At 33.2% G+C, this 27702-nt stretch overlaps 1 protein-coding gene across 1 annotated transcript in view; it reads right to left on the bottom strand.

The window, feature by feature from the left end:
- Nucleotides 1–22275, bottom strand: part of MN1 (MN1 proto-oncogene, transcriptional regulator) — a 61179-nt gene extending 38904 nt beyond the window's left edge. The window contains exon 1 of the mRNA XM_053699804.1: nt 17795–22275. Within this exon, the coding sequence (XP_053555779.1) occupies nt 17795–21245 (3451 nt within the window). The 5' untranslated portion in view covers nt 21246–22275. The remainder of the gene's footprint in view (nt 1–17794) is intronic.
- Between the last annotated feature and the right edge of the window lie 5427 nt (nt 22276–27702).

The raw sequence follows: 27702 nt of genomic DNA, 5'->3' as shown, positions 1-27702 counted from the left end.
GAAAATGACTTCACTGCCTTAACTTGTTCAGCTTGTAGCAGGGGCGTAACTAAACCTCAATGGGCCCCAGGGTATAGGCTGTGATGTTGCCCCCATTAAAACAGCACCCTTTATTGCTGCTTGAAATCAGCAGAAGCTGAGCCAGTGGCCTCACAAGAGCAAGAGATGCTACTTCTCTATGATTGTAACTCGTTCTTCCCATGCACAGTTCAAATATGATAGCAGGATTTCCTGTACGGCCAAACTGTGACGGCCATCTTGAAATCCTTTCCACCTTTTTTTTAAAGGCAAATCCACACACTTTCCTTACACTGAGCCCTATTTTTCAAGGGTGGGTACACAGAGGGGCCCACCAGGCCCTCCTGTAGAAGATGAAAAGATCCTTATGCCACGTCAGAACAATACTTTACATTAAAGGGACAGTAAACACCTTGAAATTTAAATACAAAATATTTATTGTTATAAACAACTTTCAAACATACTTTAATTGTTTATTTTGCCCACTTTTAATGTAATTAAGCTCTAAAAGTGCTGGAAAGGCACTCTAGTGGCTTTTCAAGACTAAACCTGCTACATATCTTCCCCTAATTGTCTTTAACAGATAACAACTGCAAAAAATTCACTTTATTCTAAATGAATCGCAAATAAGGTAATTGGTGAGTCGAGTTTGGCTACTGAAAAACAATTGCAGTATACAAGATGCTATTTTGTTAGCTATGCTATTCTATAGCAAGACTACAGAAATGTCTTCTAATTACGTATTTACAGCCCCTTTAAAGGGATAGTGTACTGTAAAATTAGGTTCTTTTTAATGTGTTACCAAATACTAGTTATACCAGCTACAGAGCTTAAAATGGATGATGAATTGTTCCTTTGGGTATATTTGTGTATATGAAATAGCTGTTTCTGCTAACTGAAACCACAACCCTATACAGTAGGCTGATCTTGTAGGGAGAGAATACTCCATTATGTTATCTGTCTAATTATTTACACAAAGCCCCCTTATCTTTATTACTATTTACATTACATTTTAGTTCCTCTTGTCCCGCACTGTGAGCATTATTTTATCTAAACATTCTTCTTTATATGCTTTTTTTTTTAACCAGAACTGTTCAGTATAGGTCTGGAAACAGTTGTCAAAACCAGCTATTTCAAATAGAAAAAAAGGTGAAGAATTTAACACACCAATAGGTAAAATAGATAATTAGATAATTGGGAAGACATTAAAATGAAGAAAATATTAGTGTACACTGTCCCTTTAAGGATAGTAAAGATGCATACAGTTAAAGTCAAGAATGTCTGAAGTATGCATAAGGCTAGTCAGAGGATTACATATGCTTATTAGATATAAGGGCAGACCATATGAGCCTATAGATTCATGTATGACAGTGGTACCTACAGTTCTAGAAATTGTGTTACCAAAAAAAATCAACATTGTGCTGAAATAATTATATTGTACACACTGACAATTTAATGCTTAGACTTTCTAAAACTGGCTTTAGAGTACTTCAGAAAAATCCATTTGCCAAATTCAGCTATATATATATTAAGTATGTAAGCTTTTTTACAGACACTACAGTAAAGTGATCTTCATCAAACTGTGACGATCCTCAGCAATACAGACAAGTATCATTTCACTAGTAGAATGGATTATATGCTTCTTTATTTTTATGTTGTTGTAGCTTTCAAATTCAACAAGGTATAACACAGATCTTTTGACAGACAAATGAAAAGGAAATGAAAACAAGTGAATTATTACTTCTGCTCATGTGAAGCAAATATTTAACTAAGGAAGAAATAATATACATGTTTATATATATACTGCACAAGAAAATAGACAACATTAATGCCTGTATACAATTAAACAACTAACCACTCAGTTCTTAAATTGAAAAATATATCTTAGCACTTAATTTAAAAGGACATTATAGTGTCAAAATTACATTAGCACTACTGACCACACTGTCTATCTTTTTATCCCCAGAAAAGGGGTTAAATACAGTTAAAGTGCCTCTCAGGAGCCACAGACAACCTCTGATCCCAAGCAGGCACGGATGGTGATTAGTGGGGTTAGGTGCCTGTCACTGCTGATCGGGCCACCAGCCTTTTTTCTGCAGCTCACAAGCAGAACCTTAAAGGGATATGAAACCCACATTTTTCTTTTATCATACAGACCGAACATGCAATCTTAAGCAACGATATAATTTACCCGTATTATCAATTTTTCTTTCTTCTCTTGGTATCTTTATTTGAAAAGTAGGAATCTAAGATTAGGAACCGGCTCAAAACTTTGGTAGCGCTGACTGATTGGTGACTAAATGTAGCCACCAATCAGCAAGCGCTATCCAGGGTATTGAACCAAAAATGTACCGGCTCCTAAGCCTACGTTCCTGCTTTTTCAAATAAAGATACAAAGAGAATGAAGAAAAATTGATAATAGGAGTAAATTAGAAAGTTGCTTAAAATTGCATGCTCTGTCTGAATCATGAAAGAAGAAACTTGGGTTTCATATCCCTTTAACTTAGCAGGGGTTAGACCTGCAGGGTCAGTAGTGCTAAAATGAAATGTTCTAACAAATTAGAGCATCTACTTTTTGCACTACAATATCCCTTTAAAGAGACATTCTGATGAGATAACACAGTTTGTTATTAAACAACTATTTGTTGCAAACTATGCATTTAACCCCCAGGACGGACATGCAGACTTGAGAACAGCCAGTGCTCTGTGCGGGTCATATGCCACTACCTATGTATGGCAATCCTGATTGGCTTACCTGATGTTTTCAGCTCCAGAGTAAGTATAACTATATACTTTAAAGGGATATTAAGCAGTACAAGATTGAAATATAAAAATGTTTTATTTTTTGTGGTTAAACTTTGCAACATACTTTCATTACTTATTTTGTGAACTTAAATTGTTAGTTTTCTAAAGCCTACTGATTTTCTATAAAGTAATGGGCATCACCATATTTTTACTTAATTCCCCCCTTATTTATCCTTTCTGCTGTGGACAATTAGGGACATATATAAACATGCAATAAAAGACACTGGGGCCTATTTATCAAAGGTCTTGCGGACCTGATCCGACAGTGTGGATCAGGTCCGCAAGACCTCGCTGAATGCGGAGAGCAATATGCTCTCCGTATTCAGCATTGCACCAGCAGCTCACAAGAGCTGCTGCTGCAACGCCGCCCCCTGCAGACTCGCGGCCAAGCTGTCCGCCTCATCAGAGCAGGCGTACAGGGTTATGGAGCAGCGGTCTTTGTGACCGCTGCTTCATAACTGCTGTTTCTGGCGAGTCTGAAGACTCGCCAGAAACACGGCCCCACAAGCTCCATTCGGAGCTTGATAAATGGGCCCCACTGTCAAAACAGAGATTAAAAGAAAACTGGTTCAAATATGGCACTGCCTATTATTTTATAGAAACTAAAGTACCTTGTAGAAACTAAACCTTTATAAACATATACTATATATTTTCATTATTAAAACAACTAATTATAAAAATATATCTACATGTTACTCTAAGGCTAATCTTTGCTTTGAATACATCTCTGTATGTAATAATACATTGGACTAAGAAATGATATTATTAAATTATTATTTTAAAATGTCTCTTTAAACATAAAGCTAAGAAACGTCTAGTTGCAATTTCCTTCTAAAATCAGAAGCAGAATTCAGGTTGGATCACACTGGAACAGAACAAATATTTGACAGATAAACAACAGATTCATGCACACAAAGAACACACAACTATTACAACAGGATTTAGATAACTTTATATCCTTGTAACTATCTCATGCAACTAAACTTATGAATCTATTTACTAATAACTAAAGAATATTCTCATTTTTAAGCTTCTAGTATACATTATTTTGCCATCTTTTTTAGCATTGAACAAATTTTCTTACGAAAAACAAAATGTTATATATAAAGTTTTTAAAAAAAAAAAAAAAAAACATCAAACATAAATTACTGAATTAAAATGATAAAATACTGATACAGTTAACTTTCTTTTTAAATGACCTTTTAGTTATAGTTCGGCTTAATCAAGAGTATAGTTTTTGAATGTAATGCTGTATTATTTATTACTGGAAATAAACAGTCACCTGGGTATTAGAACATATCAATGTTTTTGTTGTGTTTTTTTTTTTTTTTTTTTTTTTTTTTAAAGGACACGGAACCCAACTTTTTTCATGATCCAAATAGAACATACAACTTTAAACAACTTCCTAATTTTCTTCTACTACCACATTTGTTGTATTCTCTTGGTATCCTTTATTATAGGAGCCACAATGAACAACTGTGAGCTAGCTGAACATACTGGGTGAGCCAATGAAAAGAGGCATATATGTGTAGCCACTAATCAGCAGCTAGCTCCCAGTAGTGTATTGCTGCAACTGAGTCTATCTAGGAATGTTTTTCAACAAAGGATACAAAAGGAACCAAGCTAAATAGATAATAGAAGTAAACTGGGGTAAAAGTGTTATTTTATTTTTGAGTGCTGTTAGCTATTATGTTATTTTCCCCAGTGGAAGCATCACAGTTTGTGTAAGAAATGTAGTCACTATAAAATAACATTAAAAGATAAAAAGTGCATAGTAACTAACAGTGAATACTGTGTAGATCCATACAAGGTATGAGTCACTACAGTAATTCATCAAACAAGATTACAAATTAACTTTTTTTGGCTGTAACTCTTAGTGACTTCAATGGGAGTTACCAGCCTGCCTTGCTAACATTTAATGGGACGTATGTGTGTATTAAATGAATAATCTAGTCAAAATTAAACTTTCATGATTTAGAGTATGAAATTTTAAGCAACTTTCTAATTTACTCCTATAATCTATTTTTCCTTCGTTCTCTTGGTATCTTTATTTGAATGTAAGCTTAGGAGCCGGCCCATTTTTGGTTCAGTACCTGGGTAGTGCTTGCTGATTGGTGGCTACATTTAGACACCAATCAGAAAGTGCTACTCAGGTTCTGAACCAAAAATGGTCTGGCTCCTAAGCTTACATTCTTGCTTTTTCAAATAAACAAACCAAGAGAATGAAGAAAAATTGATAATAGGAGTAAATTAAAAAGTTGCTTATCTGAATCATGAAAGTTTAATTTTGACTAGACTATTCCTTTAAATGGTCACTTATTTTCTTTCACTATGTCATTAGTAAACCATACAGTTTCCTAATAGTGATTCAAAATGAACAGATATACTGTGTTTCTTTGTTTCTTCTTTAACCCTTGCACAGACCATGTGAAGAAATGTCATGCACACAAAATCAATGTCCTTTTCTTTGGCCTCTTTAGATACCTCTTGCAATATAGAATCTTTGCATAAGTAATATTTAAAAATATTCCGATGGTTTGAGATTCAAGATGTCACGTACATCCTATTTGTTATACTAGCATTTGAGCATGTGATCCTAGGAAGAAATTAATTACAAATGAATCAATTCAAAATTGAACATAAAGGAGATAAAGAGTTTTGACATTAGTTGAGAACAAGAGGTTACATTAGACTGCATATTCCTTTATAAAGTTTATATATAACCTATACTTCACTAACACACAGGATGCACATCAGAGATATTCTAAAATAACGTTCCTGTGTTTACTCTCTTCTATTCTACTAGAAGCTACTCCTCTAGCAGTTTCTCCACTGTTCTAAATAAATATATACAGTAGTTTAGCCTCGGTCCTTAAAACTGAACTTTTACTATAACAGATTTTCTGACAAACTTGTACATTTTGTTTTCCAATATAAATCAGTCTCAGTGTAAGTTACGGAGAGCAAAAAAGATGAGAAAAAAAACCTCCTGCACTGTGAATAAACTGATACGCAATAGATCATTGTATAATTCATCTACACATTTATTACAAAAAAACTATCAGTGCTTCCACTGGATCTGAGGATTCTGTGCAAGGATATGCAAATGAAATCCATAATGCATCTTTTTTTTTTCTTTTCTTATATCAGTTTTAAACACAAAAGCAAAAAGGTGAGGCACTGTGCAGCTCATTTGCATATCATTGCCCAGAAACCTTTGCACCAGTGGAAAATGTGCAGATGGGCTATACAAAGATCTATTGTGTGTCACTATACTAACAGAGGAACAGTTTTTTTCCTCATCTTTCTTATTCACCATAATTTATACTGAGGCTGGTTTGGAATCCATATACCAGCTTCACTACACAGAAAGCAGAAACCTGTCATGTGTTGGTGAGGTCTAAAAAGGCTAAAACAGTTGTCCACATGTGATTATTCTTGTTGTTCTCTTCAATTTCTACTCTGCTTAAAATATGCCTAGAGCAGTGCACTAGCAAGAAGGAAAACTGTGCTTGATAAATATTTTAAGTAAAAGGGAGCATTCTGGTGTTCATTTGCATATCCTTACCCAAAATCCTTTGCTCCAGCTTTTTAATGGAAAAATGTGTAGCTGGGCTATATAAAAGTCCTCTAAGAAAAATAGTCATTATGTAGTTTATTGATGTAAGTATATTTTGTGTGTGTATTTAAAAAGATATGTACACATATATACATATATTTTTAGTTATGCAAAAAAACACACCTGAGCTTGGAATAATGGCCAAAAAATATATCATTGCAACTTCAACTGCCATTTGTGTGCCAATTAATATTTTCTGCATTATTCACAGTCTTTATGAAAATTAGAAAATCTCACCAAATTATTCAAGTAATTAGTTATTCAATTGAGCTGAGACAGTGTCAACCATTTCAAATCATGGTGAGACATAATTAAATAATAATTATATATGTACTGTATATATTACTAGTTTTTATGTGCATAGATTAGCTGAATATTTTTGCATATATAATTTTAATTTCAATACATCTTAACACAAATTTATTAAATAAACTGATAGGAATGGTTGTAATGCAAGAGAAATACAGACTATAAATAGAATATGGAGATTATTTTCTATCAAATCCAAACAGAACACTTGACGTGAAAACAGCATGCAAATTAGATTTTTTTCTGAATTTATTTATTTAATTGTGCATCTGTAATTGTTATTGGATGCAATGATAATCCTTCACATTTTGCCTTTTTTAAAAAAAGTTTTTACTAACATGAGAATTTCCATTTTTTTTATAGAGATTTACAAATTTGATTCTGCCCCAAATTCAATTTAAAAAAATAAAGAAAATAAACTACTGTGCTTCCCACTGATGTAATTAATGCCCATTGAGCCCCAGAATCAGGTTGCTTTGATTGGAAGCTTTAATTTTTTATGGTTCATATAACCATTGCTACAGCTTTTTTTTATTTTTATTTTTTTTACTTTAATATAATTTAACTGTATATATATCCTTATTTATAAAGCAATAGAAAGTGTAACTAAACATTGCTTTTGAGTTTAAATTGCTATAATTTATTAGTCAGGTTATACATATTTACTTGTGATTTCTAGATTATATTTTTGTCTCAAGAGGCCATACAATAGCCCTGTACATAATATTTCATACTGATACGATTGGTTTACTCCACATATTGACACTTTCTAATACATACTCAAAACTGATAAACTGACCACAATATGATTAGCACCACATAATACAATGTCTGTTTTAAACTCAATAAGAGGCAATAAATCTTAGATGTTAATGTTATTTATTTTTATTATTATGATATAAATATCAAAAACATATTTTATCTAATGCTAAAAAGAAGCTAGGCAACTGAATACGTTGTATGATTAAAAGATTTATTGGACTGTTGGTCAGCCAAATAAACTATTCTATCTGAGCCACAAACCCATTTTCCACATGCAAACATTAATCCGGAAATGAAAGCAAAACCAATGCTTTAGTATATTTGTAATTGTACACTGCATAAAATGCAGTTAGAAAAAGATTTATGGGATTGTGGATAGGTTAATCCAAGCACAGCAAAAAAACTTGTATATCAAGGGATTCCGGTGACATCAAGGAGCATGTGCTGAGCTGTATTCTCAATTGGGTGGCTATAACCCCTCAATGGACAATGTACCCATTGTGTAAAGTGAAATTCAACATGCCGGCCCTTAGCTCCTAAACTTTCCTCTATTTTATCCCACGAAACACCAACACTCTTATTCAACCATAATCTTACACAAAGTAGGTTAAAGGGACACTAAAGACAAAATTAAACTTCTTGATTCAGTTGGAGCACACAATGTTTTGATTCCCATATCAAAATGTGCAAAATCTGTTTACATGCACACTTACTGAGGCACTAGCCCCTACTGCTCATGTGTAAGAGTTCATAGTTTATATGTATATGAGTTTGGTGATTGGCTAATGGCTATCATGTGATACAAGGGGCGTGGAAAACATCATTTGTCAGAAGAAATAGAGGACTCATTTGAAATGCATTGCCTTTTTATTATCCATTTGTTACTTATGCAATTCTGGTCCTTTAAAACATGTTTGCTATTGGACCAAGTACTATATGTCCTTTTTGAGAATTCAAGAGCTTCATATACGTCCCACTGGTGAGACTAATAGTCCATCACTGCTATGGTTAATCCCCACTGATACTATCTTTATAAAGAAAAAAAGAAAAATCAGTAGACAATACTATGCATCTATACAATAGAAATCTGCAAACTATTAATTTGACTATTATATTATACAAGTGATCAAACTAAATCATTAGCTAGCTTGATATGTTAGTTTGTGTTTGTGAATGTGTGAGATAGATCATTATTTTCCACAAAAAGTATTAGAGACATATTATTTTACTGAAATAAAACTTATTTATTTACAAGATAGCCACAAGCTGTAAATGAATTACACTGTCTCAAAGAAATAGCTCAACTGGACAAAACAGGCTATATTTCACAAATGGAGAACCTTATATCGTTAAAATGACATTAAAACAAAAAACTATGACTGAATTATTCTCTGGACTAAACTATAAATATTTTTCATTTTTATATAGATTAAATATTATTTTATCTCTTAACAGCATGACAGTTTATAAAATGTAATAAATATGAATAATTTATTTGAAAAAGTCACAATTGTTTACTATATATATATATATATATATATATATATATATATATATATATATATATATATATATAAAGCGTTATATATGTATAACTCAGTGTTACCTGACGTACTAAGAATATATGTATAAACACAAAAATACAGTAACATTAAACCCTTTATTATATTCAGGGCAGATTTCTTTTTATGTTTCTAGCACTTTAAATAATCTTATACCTGCAATATATGCATCATATATGTTTTCCTACTAGTAAACTGACTTCAATCTATAGATAGGGAAGGAATAAAAAATATTACCTAATTCACAAAATAATAAATAAAATATTTACTTCTCACCATACAATTTCTTTAATCTGTGTTGTGTTTCATAATTTAAGGACCAACTACAAAATATACAGTTTCAGCTAATATATTATTATTATTACTCTTGCACATTATTATTGTTTGCTAGTTTCTACCAAGCCACACACACACACACACATTCCCATATAAAACAAAGGTTCATTTTCTGCAGACTTGAAAGCCTATTTCAGCCTGTATGGATATAGGGTTAATAAGATAACCCAATATATAAGTAAGGTGTATGTATGTATGTATGTATGTATGTATATCTATCTACCATTGTAAAAACTCTTACTTCTAAAATATCTTTCCTAATTTTGTTTTTTTCTACTCAAATGTGTCCATCCTCCGTTAGTTAATTAAAAGGCACAGTAACCTTCAAAGTTGACATACTCTTTCTTAGACCAATAAAACTACAAGTGCTATTTAATGAGGTGACCTTATAGCATTAGTTTCTCTTAAAAGCCTAAATGAAATTAACTTTACAATAAAAGCACTCAAGCATGTGGCATCATATATAGTATTTTAAGTACTGTATGTTTAGCAGCTCTACAAATCCAATCCGCATTATTTGATATATGCAGTTTTTATAGTGACACACAATAGACTCACAGAGTAGTTAGGGCTTGTATCAAAGTTGAATACAATTTCTAGCTTCCCATTTGCAGTCCGTATTGTGAATTTACACACACACAAATTCTACAATAAAATCTATTCATAGTAGAATTGAACCATAGAAAGCTAGATTCTTCACAGAATGGGTTAAAACTATAATATAGTGTTTTGTTCCAAGCTACAAAGACATAAAAAATAGCCGTTCAACTTTCTCACATTTTGTAAAAAGAAAATGTAATTTAACATGATAGACTAATTACCTCTTCATACAAACACTCTCTGAGGCTATTTACACTATTGATCTGAAATAGAGTATTGTGCATTGTAGCCTTTGGTACACTAAAGGGAACCAACATAGAATTTAAGAAAAGGAGGAAAATTGATGATACAAAAAAGAAATGATACTCACAGAACCTGAAGGTCACATTTTTTCTTGTAATCTCTTTTCTGCTATACCTCTCCTCTCTCAGGAATTTGTAGAAAGAGGAAAAGGAACATGGCAGAAGATTAAAAAAAGATGTGAATGAAATATATGCTTGCTTCAAATAGTCATATTTCTTTATTCAAATATATTTCTTCAATTTGTATCTATCTGTCTATCTATCGCTCTATCTATCTCCATAACCCCTATCTATTTATCCCTATTTATATATGTCTATATCTACAATAAAAGTGTAAATGAGGTAAACATATTAAAGGAATCTGTCATTTTTATAGCTTCATACCATTATATAAAAGTTTTTAAAAATGAAATATAAGTTCCATCAGCTATACATATCCCACCAAGTAATCAATGATCTTTAAAGGGAATGCTGTATCATATATAAGCTGGTGCAAAGAAGATTTGCAATTGGTTAAGGGAAACTATTTGAGTGGGCATAGCTGAGTAGAATATCAAATTATATTTTTAGATGTGTATAAAATACTAGCAAGAAATCCAACTTTTCTTCATACCAGGCAATTCAACAACCCAATGGGTCCATGGTGGCCTGCAGCTAGGAAAACCAGGTCTTGAACGTACAGAAAGAATTACGACATTGAGAGGCAGTTGATGAGTGACATGCCATGCAACCCCAATGCGTGTCCCAAAGTATTGCTATTATCAATAAATCAATATATAATTACAATATCTGTATCTTCTTGCCCCTTCCTTGTGTACACCCAAACTATATTTAAACATAATAGATTAAAATCAAGCATGAATTACATCACCTATAGGTGAGTGCTTTTAAAAAATATAGATTTGCCTAGCAAATGGCTACATTTTGTATATGTTGTTAAAAATGATTTACCACCAACCTCAGTTATAATGTCCATTTTATATGAAGTCAATAACAATGTAGCTTGTGTGTCCTGTGTTTTACATCTGCTGATGAAGTTCATCTGGTTTATATTTAACAAAAACACCACATAACAACTTAAGTTTTGTTTTAATAGCAGTTAGTTAACCAAAAGGACATATTTTATTTAAAAGCAAGTTTATACTGCTACTACTGGAATTAAAAATAAGTCTTGCACATGCTCATTTTTTTAACTTTTCTGAGGTTATACTGCTCTGCAGCATGAAGAAGACTAACTGGTTTCGATTTATTCTATATATAGAAGAAATTATAGAAAACAGATATCAGTTTTGGAAAACTAGATGATTAACCACTTACTTGATATGATGTGAAACGGTTTATTTCTATATGTTCCAGTGTGTAAACAATGTGTTCTTTATTTTATTAGAGTCAGGGAGAATAAATACGGAATATACCAATAAGAATTGTTTGATCAACTTCTTCATTATTGTGTAACCATTTTTTATTGTGTTAGTTGCTGCATTATATATTTATGTATGCCTTTGTTTATAGTTTTTCAGTCATTTTCCTCTATTGCCATTGTCCACACACACCAGTAAATTTGCAGGCATATTGTGAGAGCATTGTCGGTATTTTCTCAATTTCATTCTCTATTCATTCTCTAGCCTGCATAGGAGCACAAATATTGATCCTTGACCTCACCCCCTTTTCAATGTTATGTTAACCCTTTCCATGTCAGACACTGCAGCTCACTCTAGGATGGGTGGAAGTGGGTGGAGAAAAGTGTAAAAGGAATTTCGCCCACTACCATCGACATCATTTTAAAAATCCATGATATAAAGAAAATCAAGACATCCCTCTATAGAGTGGTATTTTTATTTATTTTTTATTATTTTTTACAATTTATTTAATTGCAATAAGAAACCCCACAACTTACGAATTAATAAATAGATTTAAACATCATAAAAATAGCAGAAATATACAAGGATCATTGGCTCCACATAAAAATAGTAATAATAATAAAATTATTTTAATGTATAATGCTATTTGTAATCAATTTGTTATCTACCACATTCCACTTATATTCTTGGAGCACCTACTCATACTACTTATATTCTGGAAAGTATGTATCATGGTTCAAGAGGGGCAAGAGGAAGAATTTCAACCCCTCCCCCACCCTAAAAAAGAAATAATTTCTGCAGTCGCACATGGTATGTATACTCATCTAAACTAAACAAGACAGCAAAGTAGTTTTGCACAAAAGACTTGCATCCTTCTATATAATCTCAGCTGCTCCTTTCTATCTAAAATATCATGCATTAGTGTTCTTTAAAAGCAAGTTTACTATTTATAGTTCATTTAAAACTAAAATAATGTAAAAATAATTAAAAAGAGCCTTCAATAATTCATGTATATAATACCACTACAATTACTTTCAATTTCATATTTACAAGCCTCTTACTTAAAATAAATAACTAATAAATAAATAAACAGTACATCTAAATATTAGTTTAAATTTCATAAATTAGCCTCTTCAGGTAGAAATGAAATTTAAAATTCATGTTGAAAATAGAGAATAAATCACCGGATAGTTTGTTACTTATCTAGTAGAGTTTGGTTTTGCTGTTTCGCAGTAAGATAAATCCACTTCATATAGTTGTGACATTACAAGCAGATAAAATAAGCTTTAATTCAGAGCCTAAGACTATAAGTGTATACCACAGAAATCTATGTTCATATCATTCAAAAGTATATCTACTTCTAATAGAATATTTAAAATACAAAAGGCTTTACATTAAGCTATCTATCCAACTATCTATCTACCTATCTATCTAACCCATATATATATATATATATATATATATATATATATATATATATATATATATATATATATATATATATACATATATATATATATATGTATATGTGCTTGCATTAGGTAAACATTTTAAAGGAATCTAATAAAACTGTAATCTTCATATATTCAATCCATTACATAAAACTCTTTTAAAATTAAATATAAGGTTAATCAGCCATACAGTTCACACCAAGCTATATGTCTATCTATCTATGTATGTATCTAGCTATCTCTGTCTATATGTCTGTCTATCTATATGTCTGTCTATCTATCATCTATCTATCTGTCTATATGTCTATCTATCTTTCTATCTCTCTCTATACGTCTATCTATCTATCTACACATCTAGCCGCACACTGTGGGTGTGTGTATAAGTACATATTTTATGCATAGTTTTGATAGGAACAATATATTGAAGAGTTTAGCTCCACAACTTTTGTGGCTTACATATTGTTTCTCAGTGCACACCTGTAAGATTTTACGTACCAATAATCGCTGCAACACAAGTAAATGCACAATTCAGTTACAAAGCTAAACCAGTATTTCTACATACTTATAATAATATCTGTATAGGTCTTTTTTAACAAACAGAGGCTGATAATTTTCATTGTTACTTTTTAAATGTGAACATAATCTTTTAAATCTTTGTGCAGTTCAGTTGCAATGATTAATTTATTTATAAAATATATATCAGTGAATCTTAAAATGACAGGTGTTTTTTTTTTGCATAGCATTTTTAAAGGAATAATATGTAAAATGTGCTGCTGATATCATTTTTAAAGTCAATAAATAAAAAGCTATTTAAATTGCATTTAACAGCATTTTTACTAATGACTATAATTTGTCACAGAGCATGCCCTGCCGCTACTGAAATTTAGATATTCTTTAATTGCCCATGGGTAAGATTGCTAATTATGAAAATAAAAAAGTTTAGCATATAACATATAAAATTACATTAAAAAGAAATGCTTAAAGTCCTTTGAAATCTGCACTAAGAGAATTGTGTGTTTGCTCTATATCACTACAATCAGCTATCAAAATCATTTATTAAATATGTTAAATTGATTGCATAAAATTCTGCATTTGGAAAGGTGAACCAGTTGTTAGCAATAAATATAATAAAATGTATTTTACCACTTATGTGGCTATATATATAAATATATATATATATATATATATATATATAGAGAGAGAGAGAGAGAGAAATGTATGTATAATATGTATATGTATGTATATATATGTGTGTACATATATATATATATATATATATATATATATATATACATATATATATATATAATAATTTAATATTTTTTTTGTTTTTTAGTTAATCTATCAGTTTGTGGGTGCTTGCCTTAAAAAAAATAAAAGTAACATATTTAATGATTAAGATACTGTTATTTTTTAATAATACGTATTGTTTACAGTTTAGAGAAGGTTATCGTTTTAGGAGAGAAATGCAGAGCAGTAAAATAGGTTCTAGTGAAAATTATGAGGTAAAACAAGGATGTTATACACATTCAGGGCAACTGTATCCATTACATTGCGCTCGATTAACACCTGTGTGGTTTTAAGTTACATGTTCCTGTAGAGTAAATGTCAAATGAAGGCATTTGCAGAGACCTTAGGAATTTTGAGGGGGGAAAAAACAACATATCACAGACTTAACTCTTAAACTCCCAAAGCTTTTTTTTTTCTAAACATAAAAACTACATTGCCCTGGAGTAGTAGACAAATCATTGCATACTACTGTATGAAATAAAATTAAACTCTTTTACAATGACGTTTAGTTATGAGATGTCAACATGTGCTCTAGACATAAACTCACTTCACAAAATATAACTCGAGAAAATCATATCTGTTATTTTCTGTAGCTAATTTTCCCATGTATACCATTTTCAGAATATATTTAAAGGCCTACTGAAAAGAACAGTATTTAGTTAAGTTTATTTTCCTTTCTTCTTTATATGGAAGAATTATCTTGCATTGAGTTAAAACGTGTCACTGAAGAGCAAAGGTTAGCCAGTAAGGTTAAATGATTGTAGCCACAATTAATAAACAGAAAATGTATCTGAAAAGCAGCAGAGATTACTTGATAAATATGTGTTAACCCATTGTAAAAAAAAACAACAATGTTAAATTGAGATCACTGAATAATTTTGTTCCATAGTACACACAATTTCCTGTAATATTTTGATAACTACTGATCTGAAGAAACAGTATAGAGGAATAGTTCCTCATGGTTGAATAAAGGATATAGCCATAAAAGATGGAAAAGCACCTATTATTGTTCAAATGGAATGAAAAATAAAACAAGTGTGAATGTATTTTTAAATTTAAATAGATAATATTAGAGATTAAAAAATGTTTGCAGACACTCTTGTAGATATACAAAAACTAAATACTCTGTAAGTGTAAGTGCAGAACGATTGTTTGGAAAGTATATTTTCTTGAAATAAAATTGTTGTAATACCCAATTGAAGAATTTGTGATCTAGAGTGTATGTCCATATGCCATGACAAAAAATAGCATAAAAATATTTTTTCTATATAAGTAAAATCAGTCTTATGGTCTAATGTCACTGCATCTCCTACACTATAAATGGTAATAAATATATTAATTATATTAATATAACAAATAAATGTTATTGCTAATTTTTCTGCATCTTTTATTGCTTCTGAGCCAGCTGATATTATTAAATCTAATTGTCGTGATATATGCTAACAATAAAAATTGGTACATCATTTTAGAAACTGCTGGAAAGCACATTCAATGAAAGGCAAAAAAAAAATCTACATTCTGAAAACCTGATTAAAAAATAAGACTTGAAACTCAAAGTCAAACAAATTGCAACAAGAAGAAAAAACAAAACAATACTATAAAGCAATGCTAGAGTAACCCCATTTAATATAGAAATGCAGAGCCCCATACACACCAATTTATGTTTCTACTAAGGCAAAGCTTGCAGAATGCTGATGCGCTTTCTTGAGCCTGTTCTGCATGCTAAAGACTCATTCTTCAAATAAGAGCCCTCCTGAGCTAAGCATTAAACGGGGACAAAGAGGCGAACAGCGGGGGCTACGATTCACGCTTCAAAACCCCAAGCTGAAAAGCCAACCAAACCATGGCCATTAAATGATTCACTTTTAAAACCATAGAAATTCTATCTAGTTTACATGTAACCTACTCACTGATATCTTAAGTCCTTCAACTCTATAACATTCTCTTCCTATTAATACTAAACATTATGTAGTGGTACAGGTCACTTTTAGGCTACTTAAAATCAAAAGTAGCACTAACCTTTATAGCAAAAATAAAAAAAGAAATGTTCCTATTCATTAATGTGTGTGTGTGTGTGTATGTGTGTGTGTATGTGTGTGTGTGTGTGTTTAAATCCTTAGTTTGTATACCTTATGAGTAGATGATTAATAGTGAAAAGGGGTTATCAATTGTTAATATTTTTATAGTTCATTTTTCAAGAAATCAGACAAAAACTGAATTTGTGAAAATAAAGTTATATTCATTCAAAATCAAACAACATACATAATATGCCGAAGCAGAAACAAAAATAAATTACAACAAAGTTTTTTTTTTTTAAAAAACCTTAAAATAATGAAGCTATTCAACATGAATAAAACATTGAATAAAACATTCCAACCAGCAATTGCATTTTTCTTTTAATACTTGTCTCTTTATAGATATATATTTATATATAAAAATATAAAACAAATATATAGAACAGAAAAATCTGTACAATTTACATTCACTACTATACTACTTTATTAACAATTTAGGAAACCTGAACTACATTTGCATTTTTAAATATTCAATAAAAAATGAACTCATTATTAAAAAATAATATGTCCTTTGTAATTAAATTCAAAACAATGTAAACAGTATTTTTCCAACAAATAAAATATGTATATTAAAATAACATTTGTGATTTTAATATAAATCTATTTTGCTTGTTTTATGCATACATTTTTATATAATTTGTTTCACTGAATAGTATTGTAGCAGAACTGGCTGCTTCTTTACAAGGTACCTTTAATGATAAGGTAAAAGGCTATATTTCACATCCCAGTTTTGTAAATTGAACTGTAAACATTGATTAACTTCTATCTTTGCCCTGTGGGTAGCTCATATTAATTAACTGATAGTACTTTATCAGTATAATAGAGAAGACTAGTTTCTATTTTGTTATGGTATAATATGGGGCAAATAATGGAAATAATGATATTTTTTAATATATTTCACCTAGTATAGAAAATATGTAAATGTTTTTGCAATCTGCATTATAATACTGATTTACTTTTGTTTTGGTACGGTCAATTTGGATACTAGTTGAATTGTTATGAAGTTGCACAAAAAAACAAAACAAAACAAAAAACACTTTACCTAGCATTTGAAATTGTTTATCTTATGTAAAGCCACATCTGGTTAGCTTTTAAAGTATAAGTCACTGTGAATTTTATATTATAATCCCTTTAATCTTCAGGTAACCTGATGCTGATCAGAAGTTCAGTAAAACAAAAAATATATATTAGCCAGTCTTCAAAAAATAAAAAAAAAATTCTGAAAATATCAACGTCATATTTTTAACAGCTTAAAAGATGGAAAAATTTGAGTATATTCAATGTGTATAATTAAATATATATACCTTCTTTGTTGGTTTGTTGGCTCTTTGATTTCTCCCAAGGTGTGATAGATTTGTCCTCTTCTACCTCCATCAATGATTTCTCATTAGGCATGTACCAGGTAGAATTATGTTCTGCCATCAAAGAGTCAAGGTCTATAGTACTCATAGAATTTTTAACATTGTCAGAGCAACAACTGTTCAATTCACTGTCCACATTTTGAGCAGTACAGTCATTTTTTTTATTTTTGATTCCCAAGGGCTGATCTTCAGAAATGCTGAACTGTTGTCTCTGAAGCTGTATCTGTGCTTGGAGTATCTCTAGAGGGTGGATTTCATCCTGTGTTGATGTGCTAGTTGGAGTGCGAACCTGTTCCATCCCTGGAGTGCCAGGGTGGCCAGAACTACTCAAACCATAACTGTCCGGGAGAGAGGTAGTGTTATTTAGCAGATTTAGTCCCAAGGGTTTTTGTCCATTTAGAAGTCCATGTTCCCCCCTCTGAATTTTTGGAGACCCTGTAACCAACGGACAACTATTGGGTTTTGATATGTTATTATCTGAACTAGAGGACACTTCATCTTCATTGCCATAAGTTGTGTTAACATCTTCTGGGAAGTCAACATGAGGTGAGCTGCTATCTGATTTAGTCACACTTTGAATTCCACTATCCAAAGATGACATGAGGTCAGGTTGGTCACTGAGAAGCAGATCACCCCCCTTTCCCCATGATGGAGAAGTGAGAGGCTTGTCATGTGCAGTCCCGCCAGATTCCCCTGAGCTTGCAGGCTGACTCTGCTGCCCTGGACTTACAATTGCACCCCCACTATCTGCAGAATACTTATCAAAGTAGGTACCTGGGCTTACATGCCCACTGTCTCTTTTTCTCCTGCCCCTCCCTCTCCCACCACTAGTAACTGGTTTTCCATCATTGCCAGGATTAGCTTCAATATTATAGTTTGGGGAGAGGCTAGTGTCACCTTGAGGGGGCTGAGATGTACTACTTTGCCCTGTAGATTTACTGTTGGCATTGGACACACCAGGTACCTGGCTGCTTTGGGAGGACCCCCCTGTGAAATAATCAGAATTTGCATTATTCCCACTGGTGCTATTTAGGTCTGTTTCAGTCTGACTCAACTTTCTCTTTCCCTCAGCTTGGCTTTTCTTATTAAAAGTTACATTGAGGTTTGGAGCACCTAAGCTAGCAATCATGTTCTGACAGGCAGTGGAGAGAGCAGCTAAGCAACTTTGTCCAAAAATATTTTCTTTTGCATTTGACTTACTAAAAGACCCTAGGGAAAGTGCTCCTAACTTGCTTGCAGTGGATCGCTGACTAGCTTGAAAATCAGATTGTGGTGGGTAAGAACTTGGTGATGAGTTTACACCTGGGGGATTGTGTGGGGTAGACTGCCTATTTGATCCCACAAATGGAAATCCTGCCTGTCCTCCTATAGAGGGTGCTGCAAACTCTGGAGGAATCCTTCTGTCTGAAGAAGTACTTGTAATGCCCACTCCTCCCCCTGGTGATTGCATTTGGGAAAGGTTAGCCATGTTGTTTCCAAACTGAGAATGTATGCCAGGAGAATGTAAGGCCTGAACATGTCCTTCTCCTGGTAACCCCAAAGAATCTTGAATACCCATTCTATTGACACCTGACCTAAACAGCATATTTGACCCATTTTGTGGCAAATTAATATCATGAGGTGTAGGTTCAGAAGGAAGATTTGACCCACCCATCCTCCTTTGTAGAATATCTCCTGGTGGATGAGGGCCAGGAAACCAAGCATTTTCCTGAGCCACATGTGGGTTTTGGGGGTCAAAATTACCAATCCTCCCTCCTTCACGATCAAAGGCAGGCTGAGACATATTCCCTACTTGACCTCCATGAACAATACCACTTTGATTAACGTCCCCATGATGCCCCAGTTGCTGTAAATTTGTCTGTCTCATTCTTTGCTGCTGGTTCCTGGAAGCCATTTGTTTAATCATCATTGCTGCATTCTGACGCTGTTGTAGTGATTGGTGATCTGATCCAGGGTGTTGAAGAGTTGGGCCAGGTGGAAAACCTTCTGGCACTTGAGGTGTGTATTCACCTGGAAGACCAGGGTATGTGGAGGGAGACAGGTGACTTTCAATGCCAGCATTGTGAATGTTATTATTACTCCATGCAGCACAGTTATCCACACCATGATTATTTGGAAATTCAAACCTAGGCCTTTTTGTTACATTAATATAAGGAGTATCAAAGTGTTGCAATCTTTGATTTGGAGGTTGCTGTGGAGGTGCCTGTTGCATATTGAACATGGATTCTGTATATGGATGCATATTCCTATTCTCTAGTCTATGAATAGGATATTCAAACTGTGTATGCTGGTTCTGCATTACTGGTCCATTGTCCTGTAAATTTGCGTTGGAGGTATTGGCTTCTGTTTGTTGTTGCCTAGTAATTGCTGGCGGGCATGAATTTTGCCTGGCAAGTAAACCTGTCTGCTGCTGCTGCTGTGGCATTAAGGGATGTCTGGAATTCACTCCAGGCTCCATGCCCACTGACATCTTTCGGGCACCTCCAAACCTTTCAAAGAATACACCATGCTGCTGCTGGGGGTGAACTTTAGTCATTCCCACTATACCAGGAGGTCTGGGTAAAACAGAACTGCCAGAAAAGCTGCCACCAGGGGCCTGCCTTCCAGCACCATAATGGCCCTCTGAGTCTGAAGGAGAGAACACAGGTACTTCAAAATGTCCTGAGGGGCCATCTGTGGGATAATTGTATTCCAGAGGGTCAACACTTCCTTGACTGTGTATCCTCCTTTGTTCCAAGTTATGTGTATCAGTGGAGGAGGAGGATGGAAGCCCATGAAAAGAAGCAGCACGGTTTGGAGACTGGTCTAGAGGAAGGCAAGGTGCAGGAACAGCGTGGTTAGAAGAATTAGTGTTAGGGTGTTGAAATTCAGCAATATTACCTGACCTTTGCTGTCCAAATCCCTCTCCTGACTGGTTCTCTGCCATTTGTTCATAGCCCTCCCCAAATGCTTGTTGGTTTCCAAGATTATTGTTATAGCCCATAAGCCTGCCACCATGCAAGCAAGAAGCTGTGGCATCTGGCCCACCAAAGTTGCTGCTGAAGTGTGGGTGATGCTGGTGAGGATGGCTGCTATGGTGGCCGTGGTGGTGTTGCTGGTTATTAAAGAAACCGTGCACTGGCTGCTGCTGCTGCATTCCTCCAGCATGAGCATCTAAGTGTCCTCTAGCATGATACCCATAGGGCTCTCCATTTAAGTTGAGGTTCATTCCCATCATAGAAGGCTCATTCATAGCCCCTATTGCAGGATCCACAGACGCGGGTGCACCTCCGGCGTGGAAAGCAGAGCTTTTAAAATGAGAGCTCATGTTCATCCCGGGCTGAGTAAAGCTTCTCTCTCCTTGGCCAGCGCTTCTGCTATTGATCTGTGGCTCAAACTGCTCCAGCCCAAACATAATTCCAAACTGATCAATAAGGCATGACAGTTCTTTCCACTGATAATGCTATTGCACTCAGTCCTTGCAATGCCAGAAAAGCAAAACCGCTCTGCAAGAATGAGGGAAGGGGGAAAAAAGGTCTCATGCAGATCCCCACAATCTCTGGAAGCAGAAATACAAGTGTGAGAAGCAATGTTGTCTGCAGATGAGCTCACATTTTGTAATCTGAGAGGGCCTGAGCTGTGAGATCATAAGTAAACATTTTCTTGGGATCTCATGCAGAGCTGGACGCTTAAACTGCAGGTTTGCTTTGCTTTCCACGCACAGCAAAATAAGGATCCAAAATATAAGAAAACAGTCCCCAGTGTGGAAATTTAACAATAAAAAAAAGTTTTGGAAAGTCCAATTGGATCGGAGCAAACAATAAACTTGCAGTATAGTTCAGACAATGTAGTTTAATCTCCGCTGTTTTGTTGAAGTTAACAAGCAGCTGGCTGTTATTTATATGATAAATGAATGTTCCTGGTGCCCATGGGCTCTGCCACTGTTGTCATTGTAACTGCGCTGCGGAGTGTCTAGTAGCCATCTGGCTAATAGACTGCTGGAAAGTCCTGGGTCAGTCCCTACTGAGCATATACAGGGAGCACACTGCCTGCTGGTCCGGGGTGCTGGCTGCTGCTGCTGTCCACTGGTGATTAGGTGCTGTCCCCGGCACTACGGGCTTAGTAGAGGACGGCCCCCTTTGTCCTAGACACAGCGCACCTAACGTGTTCCAGCGGGCAATGTCCGAGCTGTCCCTGTGACCACTTCCCGTGTTTGCCTCCGTCCCTCCGGCAGGAGGATTCAGTGTGAGATCCCTCACTCTCTCCCCTTGCCGATCACACAGCCCCAGAGAGCAGCAACAAGTTTTGCATTTCAGCAATCCATTCCTCGCAGTCCCTCTCAGCCAATGTCAGCGCAGGCAGGGGGCGAGGCTAACACTTAAGGTGGTCCTGCCGTATTACATCCATTAAAGCCCTATAAAGAGCTAGCATTTATTTCCTTCATATAACAATATAGCTTGCTGAAACCGACCGCTGTCTTTACTTAGATGACCATGTCCTGTTACTTATAACTGCATCTGTTTGCTGGGAGAGCAGCTCTAACCACCAGGAACCAGTATCCTTTTGTTAGTTGCTCCCCCTTGCCTTGCACGGTATTCAAATTAGAGAACTGGCACAAAGAGAGAATACAATGTGCTTATGGGGGACATACAGGAAGGTTTGTTTGTTATGGATCAGCGATGTATATGGGATTTAAAGTGTTCACGCAGTTGTGCAAGTTTGACTTTTGCTGCAGCTGTGTAATGAAATAATTCTCTTGATATGTAGAACAATATTTACTGTAGTGATGTTCATAATCATTATCTATATCTAGCGTCTATCTATCTATCTATCATCTATCTATCTATCTATCTATCTATCTATCTATCTATCTATATCACCTATCCATCTATTCTAATCTATCTCTCTATTCATTTTAATCTAGCTATCATCTATTCTAATCTATCATCTATCTATCTCTCTATTCATTTTAATCTATCATCTATCTATATATTTATTCTAATCTATCTATCCATCTATATCTATCTATTTATCTATCTATCTATATCTATATATCTATCATCTATTCTAATCTATCTATCATCTATCTATCTATCTATCTATCTATCTATCTATATCACCTATCCATCTATTCTAATCTATCTCTCTATTCATTTTAATCTAGCTATCATCTATTCTAATCTATCATCTATCTCTCTATTCATTTTAATCTATCATCTATCTATATATTTATTCTAATCTATCCATCTATATCTATCTATTTATCTATCTATATCTATATATCTATCATCTATTCTAATCTATCTATCATCTATCTATCTATCATCTATCTATCTATCTATCTATCTATCTATTCATTTCAATCTATCTAATCTATCTATCTATCTATCTATCTATCTATCTATCTATCTATCTATCTATCTATCATCTATCTATTTATTCTAATCTATCTATCTATCTATCTATCTATCTATCTATCTATCTATCTATCTATACACAAACATGAGTGAAAAAAAGCAAGACAACTCTATGACACAAGTGCAGCATGCAATCTTTTTACACTTCTATCTGAATAAATACATGATGTGTGTGTGCACATTTATACATACACACACTATATATTTTTTTCTAGCAAGAAAAGCAACATTCTTGCTCACGGAAACTGCATAGATCTACAGTTGGGCTAAGATATAGAAACTGTACTAAGATTTGTAATTTCCCATTACATTCCAGTTTTCAAGCTGGAAAATGTGAACTGAATGTGTTACCTTTACCAGTCTACTCTTCATTGATCACTCAGAAGTGTTTTCTTATGGGTTATTGTCCTACTTTTTTGTGACTGTGTATATTTGACCATTAAATATTTAAAAAATATATATATATCTGAAAACCTGTAAAAGCTTCTTTTAAGGTCCACAGTTTCACAACAAATCAATTGAGTCACCTCAAGGATCAGTTAGTTTGATGATACCAGAAAGGGGAATTGTTACAATTAAACAACATAAATAAGTACATTTAATGTCTGTACTGACCCCTTTTTAAATATTTATGGCATAATTAACATATTTTCCAAAAAAATATTTTTAATTAGAATAGAATCAGATACAAAAGAGGCCAAACATATCTATGAAGAAATATTAATAATATTAATGACACAATTCCTCAAATACTTGTTAAAATGTAGGTATTTGTTTAAAATATTTGTAAAATATTAAAAACTGTTAATACTTTAAAAAATGAAAGGAAATAGCATTTAACAGTTGTATATTGATAATAAAAAATATTTTGGGATCAAGTACACTATTGAATAATATATTAATACTCTATGTATTTTGTACTATTTGTGTATTTTTAATAAGATATTTTAAAATATATGGGAATGTAACAGATGAACGTCATCCAAGAAAAAAAGTGTAATTGGTTAAAAAAAAAAAATGTTAAATAAAAATAATCTTCTGCTGAGACATGTCATCTGTAAATGAAAGGAGGAGGCAACCGATTTGTATATTGCACTAGGTTTTTAAAAGGATTTTTCTGCAGGATCTGGATGCTGGGCTGTGATTAAATATTGATTTTGTGTAATTAGTTTTCATGTGAACTATCCTCCTTTCTGATGGCTTAGAGATTTCAGAAGTAGAAAAGAAATGGAATTGGACATAGAAATTATTACTTAGCAAAGTGACAGGGGAAACGGGACCTTGGATCTATTTACGTGGCGTAAGTTATATGGCCAAAAGAAAAAAAAAATAGAATTTGAGATTTAATGCATTAATTTGTGATAGCAGATGACTTTGTATTGTATGTTATACAGACTTCAATTTAAAAATAAATACCCATTAAGTAAAAAAAAAAAAAAAAAAAAAAAAGAATTCAAATAATTGGTGACAATCTCTAAAAAAAAAGTCTAATAGCATTAAATCCAAATAATTTTTGGAGCTTGCAACTCTTTTTCTAAAAATGGTTATGGCTATATGTAAATAAGTTGTTTATCATTTTTTTAAATCCTATATACAATAGGTTGATTTAAAATTAATTATCAGTAGTCTATAGTCTAAAGGGGTTGCATCTCATTATATTTAACAATGATTTTTTTGATTTTTTTTTTAGTTCAAAGTCAGTTCAAGAGGAGTAGTTTTCTTAAACCTGCCTGTGTATAGAGCAGATATGTGATGAAGATTTTCTTTCAAGCAGCCACATTGCCCTCTAGTGCAGGAAAAAAATCAATTTAGTCCATTGAAAATGATCTGGGAACAACTATTGATTTGTAACATTGATTTTAAATAGCTACTTTGCGTTTAATGCCTTATTTTAATATAATTATATTAGCTGGATGGCTGACCTTAAATAAAGAAACTACATTTAAAGTCCTTTAGCTTAGGTGTTTGTAAAAATATAGAATTTAGAACCATACATTCCTGTTGGTATAGCATGTTCCCTAAAGAGTATTTATATGCTTATTCCAGAAATATTTATCATGTGTGTCCCAATGAATAGGAATAAATTTCTGTTTTATATCTAATAAGATTTTTTATAAAATGAAATGTATTAGCATAGATATACAATTACTTGGCACCAGCAAATTCATCATCTATTCCAATAATTGAAATTAATTTCATATTAGTATGTTTGTCTTTTTTACAAGCATTTTTGCAGGTTTTCAAGGACATGTTTAACCAATTAGTATGTAGAAAGGGATGCAGCACGTTACAGACGAAGATATAAAATAAATGTTTAAATGTTTTTTGTAGCCAGACTGTATTTATTAGAGCACCATAGAGACCTGAAACGGTGACAAATATATAGAGACTCTATGTAAAAGCTCTACTCAATAATTTAGTTGCCTCAGGTAGACATCCTAACATGTTAAACCCACTTAGTAAGTAAAAGGCTTCTATTTTTTTTATACCTGTTATGCGGAAGTGCAACATCTATCTGTCTGTCTATCTGTTTGTCTGTCTTCTCTAATTTTTATTGATGTCTTTATATATTTTTCTGCATCAGCATTATAAATGTGTTTACTATATGTAAACCAGTGCTTACTCGTGGCTCTATAAATGACTTTAATGTTCCTTTAAAAAGGCAATTTTAAAGCCACGTATTTCTGACAACTCTTTACCAATTATTAACCCTTTCATTGCTAAGCCATTTTACAATCCTGCGCTAGGGCTGTTTCAAGACATTTGCACTCATAACATTTACACATATATTTTAGTGCTTTTTGTATTAGGCACTCACATGCATTGTACCATATTTTTTCAGCAAATCAATTACTTGTAGAAAATAACTTTGGCTTTCAATAATACCCAATAGTTGCAAAAAGTCACAATACAGAATGTAAACATCAGCATATGAGGTGTTATTTAATATACACATTTAAAACATGCATTTTATGGGTCCAATTTAGCACAAGTACAACCTCTCCATAGAGCAAAATTTAGGATTTTCTTACTCAATAAAAATTACTAATTGAAAATTAAAAGATAAAGGGCTAGATTACAAGTGGCACGCAAATTATTTTGCAGGGTTTTTCACAATTGTTTGCACGCCGTTTAAATTGTGCTGCTATTACAAGTTGAGCGAAATCATGATTGTGCTAGTGCAATCATGATTTACGCTGGAATCATTACCACCATTTCAGAGCTGTGGTTAACTGTTTTGCGAAAATTAAAAGTGTCACAAAACACATCAAAAATACATTACAAAGTACACTTACTCTTATAATAACACTGTCAAATGCAAATTATTAAAAAAAATATTGCACAAAAAGTTATAAGGGCTCAAAAATATGAGATCTCGCCATAGGGCTTTAACATAGAGATACATACATATATATCTACAGATGCATATGTATATATGTGTGTGTGTGTGTGTGTGTATATATATATATATATATATATATATATATATATATATATATATATATATATATATATATATGTGTGTGTACATATGTATTTATGTATTTAGAAGAAAGAGAGGGGCGCCTCATGTGTAGAATAACCAAACCAAAAAAACCAAAGCTTATGCACTCGAGCCAAATTGGTACTCACATTTGAAATAAGCACCCCAATGTGCTAATAGAAGCAGGCTGACATAATATGGTGTGTCAGTACACCCACTCCAGGATATCCCCGCCAGGTGTGTCTGTAATGGGGAGTCAAGACAACAAAGGAAACCACATGTGCAGATCAACCAAATAGATGGAACAATGGATATACTTATGCCAAATGGGTACTCACAATGTCTAATAGCACATCTATGTGTTGGTAGATGCTGACTGATAATTTTAGGTTCGGGCGTATCAGCTCACCCACTCCAGGTGTTGCCAACGATATGGTCCAAAAACAGGATAAATGCACAAACAGCCCAATATTTGGCAATGAGAGGTAAGGTAAAAACCACTATACTTGTTTTATAGTAAAAAAACATTTTTATTAAAAAGCTGAAAACAAAAATTGAAATAAAAAATTAAAATATTAAAACAATATAATAACAACAAGTAGGGGTCAAGGGGGTAATCCCCTCTAATGCAATGCGTTTCTTGGCACTGAAGAACCGTTTCCTCAGGCCCTTCAGTGCAGAGAAAATCATATATATGTAGAAATATTTATTTATGAATAAATAGAACATATTCCTTTACGTAGAGAACATTGGAATATGAAATATTCATATTTTCATGTGGGGTTAGCCAAAATGAGAAGTTGTTCTGGTGTTTGCACAAGAGTGGGGTGTTTTATTTTTTCACTTTTTTTTCTCCATTGACATATATAGTGGAATATGTGAATGCTCACGCAATATTCTAAGTTCAGATTTTTGCGCTAGTTGGGTTACCGCTAGAGAAAAAAAAATCCTTAAACTTATAATACCGGCAC

Source organism: Bombina bombina, chromosome 2 (assembly GCF_027579735.1).
Source record: "Bombina bombina isolate aBomBom1 chromosome 2, aBomBom1.pri, whole genome shotgun sequence".
Lineage (NCBI taxonomy): Eukaryota > Metazoa > Chordata > Amphibia > Anura > Bombinatoridae > Bombina > Bombina bombina.
Note: the sequence above shows the minus strand (reverse complement) of the source record. Positions and strands in the feature narration are given on the sequence as shown.